Below are 10295 nucleotides of genomic sequence, written 5' to 3'. Positions count from 1 at the left end.
CACAGCGCGTCGCAGGATGACGCCGGAAAACGGGTACTGCAAGCCAACCAGTTTGCGGTGCTCCCCGAAGAAAATGGCGATGGTGACGTCGTTCCCATCGCTGCAAGAGAGCGGATTCCCCCGCTTTTCACGTCGGAGAAGGATGTTGCCAAGCTGCGTGCCGAACTGGCAAAACACAAGCTGCTGCCTCGCTTCAAGCTTTGCAGCATCGGCACCAAAATCATGTGCTCCAGCCTGGAGGAGTACAATCAAACAGGATGTTTCCTAAAGGAAAACAACGTTGACTTCTTCACGCACGATCTGCCATCAAGCAAGCCACTGAAGCTGGTATTGCGTGGATTACCGTCGTTCGAGGCGGCTGTGGTTAAATCCGAGCTGGAGCGGCTTGGGCTCAAACCTGAGGCGGTGTTCCCAATAAACCGGCGTTCCAACCACAACACCAGCTTCCGTGACCAGTTGTTCCTGGTGCACTTCACGAAGGGATCCACCAGTCTAGCGGCTCTGAGATCCAAAATCCGGGACCTGTTTCAGGTCATCATCAGTTGGGAGCATTACAAATCCCAACATCGTGATGTTACGCAGTGTATGAACTGCCTCTCCTACGGCCATGGCACCAAAAACTGCCATATGAAGACTATCTGCGGCAAGTGTGCTGGAACTCACTCGACTGCGTCCTGTGAGCAAGATGATGACATCGAGCCAACGTGTGTCAACTGCGGTGGTAACCACCAAGCCTCAAATCGCGGATGTCCCAAGCGAGTGGAGTTCATCAATATCCGTCGGAAGGCTACGATCAATAATCAGCCCGGTCGCCTCCGTAATCATCGTTCGCCTCCTGCACACACGGAAGTCCAGTACCCAGCTCTCCAGCCCCGTCGACATGTTCCGAACTTAGAACCACTTCCGCTCAACAACCAACAAGTCAAGCATGTGAGTATTCCTAACAATCGAACAGTCCAGCATCGTCTCGCTGCTGCTGCTGCCCAGCCAATGCCAGGTCCCTCCACCGCCCCTGGTTTATCATACGCTGGTGTTGTCTCAGGTGAGCCTGTCGACGATTCTCCGTTCACCTCGGAGGAACTTGTGACGCTCGTGGCCGAGGTCATCATCATCTTGCGCACCTGCAAGACTCGATCTGAACAGCTTCATGCTGCCCTGTCCCTTGTCACTAAGTATGGACCGTGAAGCCATCAAGATCGTAAATTGGAACGCTTGCTCCTTGAAGAGCAAAAACATCGAGTTTGTTGAGTTTCTCAATGAACGAAACATCGACATTGCCATCATAACTGAAACCCACCTGAAGCCTGAAACAAACGTCTACCTTCCCGATTTCCGGCTCGTGAGGCTAGATCGAACCAACTCTGGAGGAGGAGGAGTGGCTATTGCAATAAGGAGAAACATCTGCTGTCGACTGATGCCCAGCTTTCAGCTGAAGATCATCGAAGCCGTAGGGGTGGAAGTTTCTACTCCTATCGGCCCCATCACCATCGTCGCGGCTTACTGCCCCAAACAAGTCAACATCAGGGACGGATCAGCAGCAGATCTGCGACGAGATATTATCAAGCTAACACGACGACGGGAAAACTTTATCATCGCTGGCGACCTGAACGCCAAACATCAAGCTTGGGGCAACAATCGGCGCAATCAAAACGGCACCATCCTGAACAACGACCTGCAGGAAGCGCAGTACAACATCTTGAGTCCGGAAACTCCCACCCGGTTGAGTCGGTCCGGTGTTCACGCTACCATCGATATATTCATCAGCAACATGGGCAACAACATCGCTCAACCTATCACCTATCAGGAACTCAGCTCGGACCACTACCCGGTGGTGACTGAGGTGGGATCCTCCGTAAATCGATTTGAAGCTTTCCGGCGCAACTATCATCGTGTTGACTAGGGTCAGTTCCAACATTGCGTCGACACCGCTGTAGACTACGATGTCCAACCGGAATCGTCCGAAGATGTTGACCGGTGTCTGCGTTCCATCGATCAAGCAATTTCCCGGGCCAGGGAGCTACATGTGCCAGTATCCAGACAGGTGAGTAACACTCTGAACCTTGACAGGCCTACTAAAGACCTCATTAGACTCCGCAACACGATCCGTAGGCAGTACCAGCGTACTGGGCTGCCTAATCTGAAGACCAATTGCAACCGTTTGAGCAAAATCATCCAAGCCAGGATGGTGGATCTCAGAAATATCGATTTTGCAAACAAGATTCGCTCTCTCCCAGATTGTGCTAAGCCATTCTGGAAAATGGCAAAGATTTTGAAAAATAAGCCGAGGCCCATTCCTCCCCTTTCCTCTCCTAACCAAAATTCGGACCCATCTTTACTAATAACCCCATTTGAAAAGGCCAATGCTCTTGGACAACACTTTGAAAATTCACATAACCTTGGCCACGCCATGGTGAGTCCCCACGAGCCTGCAGTATCACAGGCAATGGCTAGTGTCGCTGCCACCCCCGTAGTTGTCCCTGACGAAAGTAGAATATCGGCTGATGAGGTGATAGCAGCGATTAAAGCAACAAAGAACATGAAGGCCGCTGGTGTCGATGGAGTGGTCAACCTCGAGCTGAAAAACTTGAGTGTTGACTTCTTCAAGCACCTTGCAGTGGTCTTCAACAAGTGTTTAATGCTTGGCTACTTCCCTGCATGCTGGAAGTTAGCCAAAATTATTCCAATTCACAAACCTGGCAAAGACCCTACCAGTGCCAAAAGCTATCGCCCCATCAGCCTCTTGTCCTCCATCTCGAAGCTATTCGAAAAATTGATACTCAGCCGTCTGCTGGTGTTTTCAAATGATAATAACATCTTTCTCAAAGAGCAATTCGGGTTTAGGAAAGGCCACTCTACCATCCACCAACTCGCACGGGTTACTAACATCATCAAGCGGAACAAGTCCGTTTCCAAAACATCTGCCATGGCATTGTTGGACGTCGAGAAGGCGTTCGACAATGTCTGGCATGATGGTCTAGTGTACAAGCTGCATCGATACAACTTTCCGAACTACCTCGTGAAGATCATCAAAAACTACTTGTCGGGCAGATCATTCCAGGTCTACTTGAACAATGTCTCCTCTGATACGTTCAACGTTGATGCAGGGGTCCCTCAAGGTAGCCTGCTTGGGCCTATCCTATTCAACATTTTCACGTCAGACGTTCCTCCCCTGCCGGGTGGTGGTATCCTGTCAATGTTCGCAGATGACACCTCCATCATCTATAAGGGTCGAGTGATCCGTGCTCTGGCGAGTAAACTACAATCAGGCCTGGATGTTTTGTCCGACTATTTTAAGAGCTGGAAGATTTGTATCAATGCAGCTAAAACACAAACCATTCTGTTCCCACACTCGAATTCACCTCGGCTTGTTCCACCTGCTAACAACAAGGTCCATCTTGATAGCACTCCCATTGAATGGTCGAGTGAAGTAGTCTACCTTGGTCTCACCCTCGATAGCAAATTGCTATTCCGATCCCATGTGGACAAGACATCCACCAAGTGTAACATCTTGATCAGGTCGCTCTACCCTCTGATAAACAGGAAGTCCACCCTGTCCCTCAAAAACAAGCTTGCTGTCCACAAGCAAATCATTCTGCCGGCTATTGAGTATGGTATGCCAATCTGGGAGAGTTGTGCTAAGTGCCACCACTTAAAGCTTCAGAGGATCCAAAACAAGATCCTCAGAATGATCCTTAACAGTCCACCGCGAACTCGTAATTCTGAGATTCACCACCTGGCCGGTCTTCAAACACTCGAGGAACGAAAGACTTCCACGCTGGAAAGGTTCAGAGTCGCCTGTCTGCGATCAAACCACCAGATCATTCGTGATTTGGCAACCTAGTATAAGTAGTTAGGTGCTCAAGTAGGTAGGTTATCAAATTTTTAAATTCAAACCAAAACAATCCCACAAAGGGTATCCTGTAAATTAGCGCTAAACGCAATCATCACATTAGAATAACCAATTAACTAGAACAAAGATGAAGAGCCAAAGGCTAACCAATTGAAATGTTAAATCAAATGTTGAAACATAAAACCCAGAAAATAAACGTAAATTTTACTACTACTACCCGGTTCAAAATTTATTTAATAACCCTAGATTTAATTACATTTGTACAATGCCCGCACTTGAACATATGTTTTTGATTAAGTACGAACAGAGAGTTTGAGTCATCTCATTACTTAACAGGTAAATACTTTCGAGATGGTTCATGGACAGCCGGTTTTTGCACAAAGCTCGGTGAAAGTTGTTCTCGAATCCAAGGTTCCAAACGGGTAACCTCGAGCAGCGAATCCGGGATGCCGTTTTGGTCGCATCGTACATTATTCTTTACAACCATTCCCGCTATCTTCCAGTTGTGTCCGGACTGATCGAGGCATATAACCGGTGAGCCATGCAGTCTGTCGCAGCTTTCAATGAACTGATTCCTTCCCGTGCAGAAAGAACCCGGCCGACAGGTTGTTGTCCTTACAATTGGTGAGTACAATTTCTTCGGCATGGTGAACGGATTGCGAACATCCCGCAAGTCAAGGCTGTTCCATCCAGCGATCAGACAGTCTTGTTCGCGCAATTGTTCCTTGATGCCGAATATGCATGCTTCATGAGGTTTATTTTTACTGCGTTCCGGCAGGAATAGTAAAGCAGCATTGTTCGGGTTGTATGCGTTGTCGTAATCCGGATGAATAATTTTTCTGATTATCTGGAGCTCCTGAAATTGAAGAAGAAAAAATGCAGGTGATGTTTTAAATTAATTATTAATTTGGAGTTATTTAGATTATTTTAAACGTACAAGAACTTAATTAATCCACCAATGTTGAGATCTGATCCATCTAATGATTTTAAGTTCTAAAAAAAAGGAATAAATGGGCATTCTGAAATAGTAGTCCAACAGTTATTGTATGCCATTAATTTTCATTGATTCTTCGTACATTTTGTGCTACATTAGAGAAAATTTACCAGATAGAGAATTTACTTGTGGTCGTGTTTTCGGGAGCAATGTCTATTCTAATAAGAAATTTTTGTAATGTCTAGATACATACCTTATAACCACTCATCGCTTTCAAATTATAGCTTCCTGTTCTTACGAATAATCGGGCATTAGGATCGCCTTGGATGCAATCGGCTGGAACAAAAACTACGTCTGCCCTCACAAGTGTTCCAGCACAAAGATATTCGTCATGCATTACCCCTAAACGATGATTTCTTCTCCAAACTGTCACCAACCACGGAATTTCATTCTCCTTGATACTTTCAACACCACGAACAATGTCCAAGGAGCACTTTCCAGTCTTTTTAACATTTTGGGCAACGACCATATTGTTTATGTCGTTTATCCAATCCATCCATTTATCTGCATCTGGAGTCATTCTTATTGGATTTGCACAGCACACATTACCATCCAAACATCCAGTGTAGGTTAATCCTAATCGAGCATCTATGAGTTGTGTCACCATTGTGCTTGGCGAATCGCTACACTGCGCCGGGGGGACACATTTTCCATCACATAGCTTGCTTGTTTGTTTTACTTTCGCTGATAATTCACAACAGATCTGGTCACCTGGGCAATCGTAATAGCTCCGTAAGTTTAGAATATCCTTACCAGCCGTATTGCATTGCCGTATTGGAACACATGCTCCCTCACAAACTCGTTTATCGGGAATCTTTGGTACTGTTGGAGCTTCACAGCACACTAAATCTCCAGGGCAGTTATTTAAACGAAGATCTAGAATGTCTTTTCCTCCCGTGTTGAATTTTCCATTCAAGCATTGATAAAATGGAACGCACGTTCCTTTACACTCGTTTGAGTTTGCCGTTTCCATATGGCTAGGTCTTGGATTAGAACAGCAAACTTGATTTCCTGGGCAGTCTTGATTAGTACTCCTCAAGTCTAGCAGATTTTTACCGCTCATGTTGGCAGTACCGTCCAAGCACTGATTAAAAGGTACACATTGGCATGTACTGGCAATTACCTCAGGTTCGGAACTACAGCAAACCAGTTCTCCTGGACATGCATCGTCGAAGTTTCTTAAATTGATCACTCCTTCGCCAGCACTGCTGAATGACCCATTTGAACATTGATAGAATGGAACGCATGTTCCACCGCACAGCTTGGGCCCCTCGATGTGTGGTTTGGGTTTGGAACCACAGCAAACCAGTTCTCCTGGACATGCATCGTCGAAGCTTCTTAAATTGATCACTCCTTCACCAGCACTGTTGAATGTCCCATTTGAACATTGATAGAACGGAACGCATGTTCCATCGCACAATTTGGGCACCTCAATGTTTAGCATGGGTTTAGAAGTACAGCAAACAAGTTCTCCTGGACATGCATTGTCGAAGCTTCTTAAATTGATCACTCCTTCGCCAGCAGTGTTGAATGACCCATTTGAACATTGATAGAACGGAACACATGTTCCGTCACAAAATTTGGGCCCCTTGACGTGTGGTTTGGATTTGGAACTACAGCACACAAGTTCTCCTGGACATGCGTCGTCGAAGCTTCTTAAATTGATCACTCCTTCGCCAGCACTGTTGAATGACCCATTTGAACATTGATAGAATGGAACGCATGTTCCATCGCACAATTTGGGCGTCTCGACGTGTGGTTTGGGTTTGGAACTACAGCAAACCAGTTCTCCTGGACATGCATCGTCGAAGCTTCTTAAATTGATCACTCCTTCGCCAGCAGTGTTGAATGACCCATTTGAACATTGATAGAACGGAACACATGTTCCGTCACAAAATTTGGGCCCCTTGACGTGTGGTTTGGATTTGGAACTACAGCACACAAGTTCTCCTGGGCATGCATCGTCGAAGCTTCTTAAATTGATCACTCCTTCGCCAACACTGTTGAATGACCCATTTGAACATTGATAGAATGGAACGCATGTTCCACCGCACAGCTTGGGCCCCTCGATGTGTGGTTTGGGTTTGGAACCACAGCAAACCAGTTCTCCTGGACATGCATCGTCGAAGCTTCTTAAATTGATCACTCCTTCGCCAGCACTGCTGAATGACCCATTTGAACATTGATAGAATGGAACGCATGTTCCAACGCACAGTTTGGGCCCCTCGACGTGTGGTTTGGGTTTGGAACTACAGCAAACCAGTTCTCCTGGACATGCGTCGTCGAAGCTTCTTAAATTGATCACTCCTTCGCCAGCACTGTTGAATGACCCATTTGAACATTGATAGAACGGAACACATGTTCCATCGCACAATTTGGGCACCTCAATGTTTGGCATGGGTTTGGAACTACAGCAAACCTGTTCTCCTGGACATGCATTGTCGAAGCTTCTTAAATTGATCACTCCTTCGCCAGCACTGTTGAATGACCCATTTGAACATTGATAGAACGGAACGCATGTTCCATCGCACAGTTTGGGCACCTCAATGTTTGGCATGGGTTTGGAACTACAGCAAACAAGTTCTCCTGGGCATGCATCGTCGAAGCTTCTTAAATTGATCACTCCTTCGCCAGCACTGTTGAATGACCCATTTGAACATTGATAGAACGGAACGCATGTTCCATCGCACAGTTTGGGCACCTCAATGTTTGGCATGGGTTTGGAACTACAGCAAACCTGTTCTCCTGGACATGCATTGTCGAAGCTTCTTAAATTGATCACTCCTTCGCCAGCACTGTTGAATGACCCATTCGAACACTGATAGAACGGAACGCATGTTCCATCGCACAATTTGGGCAGCTCGATGTTTGGCTTTTTAATATCTGTTTCCATACAGCACACTAATTCGTCTCCACCACATCCATCATCAGTGCTCCTCAAGTTGATTATATCTTTTCCAAAACTATTCAGTTTCCCTCCAGAGCACTGGTAGAAAGGTACACATTTTCCCTGACATTGTTTGTAGGGGGAAACAATCATGTTAGTAAATTGCGGTTGCCGTACATTATTGCAACAAATTTGGTTGTCAGAACAACTTGTTTTTCCAATATCCAATACACTATTTTCAACGACTGTATCTTCATACACATCATCCAAGCACTGGGACAACGGAACGCACTTTCCTTGGCACTCTGATATTCGTGACCCAACGGCAGCGGTATCCTGACAACAAATCAATTTATCTGGACAATCCTCTCCAGTAAAACGAAGATCGATTAATCCCGTTCCGTCTGTTATGATCTTACTATTAGAACACATATAGAACGGTACACATAATCCTCCATCTCGACAAGGAATTTCACTTCCATCAGTGGTTTGCGAAGACCCGTGAGCTATCAACAAGGTTATCCCAAGGTATCTGCTTAGTAGGAGAAAATATGATGAATCGCGAATGCGCATCTTGACGCGTGAACTGCCACTATTAAACAACACGACACAGTTCAAACGAAATTGAATAGCCATCTCAAAAAATAGCTACACCCCACTCTCAGTATGGACCGGCTAGTATGCGCTAACCGCATGCTTCATCGGAAGACCTTTCGAGTGGATTTTTTTTTCGTCTTTTATTTAATTGAAGTGCTCGCAACCTGAATCTGCCGAGTGTGTGAGGCGAAAAGAAGCGGCTTTTTTCGAATATTTAAAATCCTCTAGGTGATCAACTTTACGCCTATATGGCTAAAAGTTAGATGAGGTATGCTCATGGCTAACCAGTCTGCAATAATTGAGATAAGTTCAATAGATTTCAATTATATGCGGTGTCCCAGAAAGTAACAACACAGTTTGATATTGAAATAAATTCACTTTCTTTCCCTAAGGAACCTATTATTTTTGGCATGCACATGTCCTTTATAATATACTGTTGCAAATGGATCTATTAATGCCGCTATTTCGCGAATCTTACGCCAATGACCAGACATTTGCTAACGATAACGTTTTCAAATGGTTTTGACCATATGTGTGTAGTCTTTTTTAGTTTATTTCCATTTGATTTGCTTCGTAATTATTGGTCAGGGTCAGTGATAAAATGGCGTTTATATGCCGAGCCTCCAGATAGCTAGCAGAATTAATTTTTTTGAATATTCATGATTTTGGTATTTTTTCATACAACATTCTATGATAGCATTTTCGAGCATTCGGTTTGTCGGTTGCGGCTTGATTTTGATACCGTTTTGGTTGCTTCTGTTTCTTAAACGTCTTTAGACCGTTTCTTGCCTTGGCACGATGGAAGTAACTCGTCGATGATCATACTTTTAGCCAAATATATAACAGAGCTTCTTTTCTACCTCATTTTTGGCACATTTACGTGTTGAGCAACATGTAAACGACAACACACATCGTTAAACATGCTAAACGTTATCAGGACATGGCTTGTTGGAAGTGCATTGTTACTTTCTGGTACATCCTATATTATTGTAATCTATCAAACTTATCTCAATTATTAAAGACTTGTTAGCCATTAGAATAACATATCTAACTTTTAGGCATAAAGGCGTATAGTTGATCACATATAGGATTATAAATATTCAATTTTCAACTCATTGGAAGACTAAATAGGGTAGCAAATTCAAATTACAAAGAGGAGATAACCTAAAAACCTTCCATACCTAATACGTTAATGGCATTTACTGACAATATTCCAGATTTCTTCACTTCGAACTAATAACGCAAAAATAATAATACAATTTATGAGAAAATCTAGCATACATAGGAATAAATCTAAAGGATCTGGGAAACAAATCCAAATGACAACAACTAAATAAAAAGATCAAATGTCCAGCTGTTTGGAAATGTTTTTGATTATTTGAGCTCCCTATATTATATGGAAGCGTTATTTAAATTTATAAAGCTTTGCCATCCATCTTCAAAGTCAGCGTACCCATCAAAGTTTATCATGACCATCTTAAAAGCTTCGTATCTTTAAAACTCGAAGGAAATTTCTCACCAAAAAAGAACCCTTTAACATGCTGCACACCCCTCAGGGCCCCTCATAAATGGATGAGTTTGGTATAGGGAATGTTTTCTTATTTCTATCTTCTATTTTCACACTGCCGTACTATAACGGAACTATCAATTCTTAACTTTCATCTCCTCATCTATCGTATAGAATGGTCAATTTTAGGTTTTTTTTTTACAGTGTTGCCAAATTTATATTTTAGAGACTGCAAATTTAAAACGTGAGTTTTTTTTTAAGTATATGCAACCAGTATTACAGTCCTCCAAATTTTCAACGGCACTGGCGCACTCTACTAAAGGAAGGAACGACGACTATTCCCATGCAAGGGAATTATTATTATCGACTGACGACACTCTACATGAGGTAGACCCTGCTAATGTAAGTAATACTGACCCTCCAAAAATCTCTTCACTTCCTCAACAGAATGCGACTGAAA

The 10295-nt window shown here is 44.0% G+C and overlaps 1 protein-coding gene across 1 annotated transcript; it reads right to left on the bottom strand.

The window, feature by feature from the left end:
• Positions 1 to 4173: 4173 nt before the first annotated feature.
• Positions 4174 to 8304, bottom strand: LOC135710384 (uncharacterized). The gene is made up of 2 exons (XM_065232948.1): positions 5038 to 8304; positions 4174 to 4706 (listed from the first exon to the last, which is right to left on the bottom strand). Exons 1-2 carry the CDS (start codon positions 8302 to 8304, stop codon positions 4176 to 4178), a joined length of 3798 nt encoding a protein of 1265 aa, XP_065089020.1. The 3' UTR covers positions 4174 to 4175.
• Positions 8305 to 10295: the final 1991 nt, after the last annotated feature.

Source organism: Ochlerotatus camptorhynchus, unplaced genomic scaffold (genome assembly GCF_037179485.1).
Source record: "Ochlerotatus camptorhynchus isolate MF236.1 unplaced genomic scaffold, CSIRO-AGI_Acam_v1.1 ptg000380l, whole genome shotgun sequence".
Taxonomy (NCBI): domain Eukaryota; kingdom Metazoa; phylum Arthropoda; class Insecta; order Diptera; family Culicidae; genus Ochlerotatus; species Ochlerotatus camptorhynchus.
The sequence above is the reverse complement of the archived record's forward strand: the minus strand, read 5'-3'. Positions and strand labels throughout refer to the sequence as shown.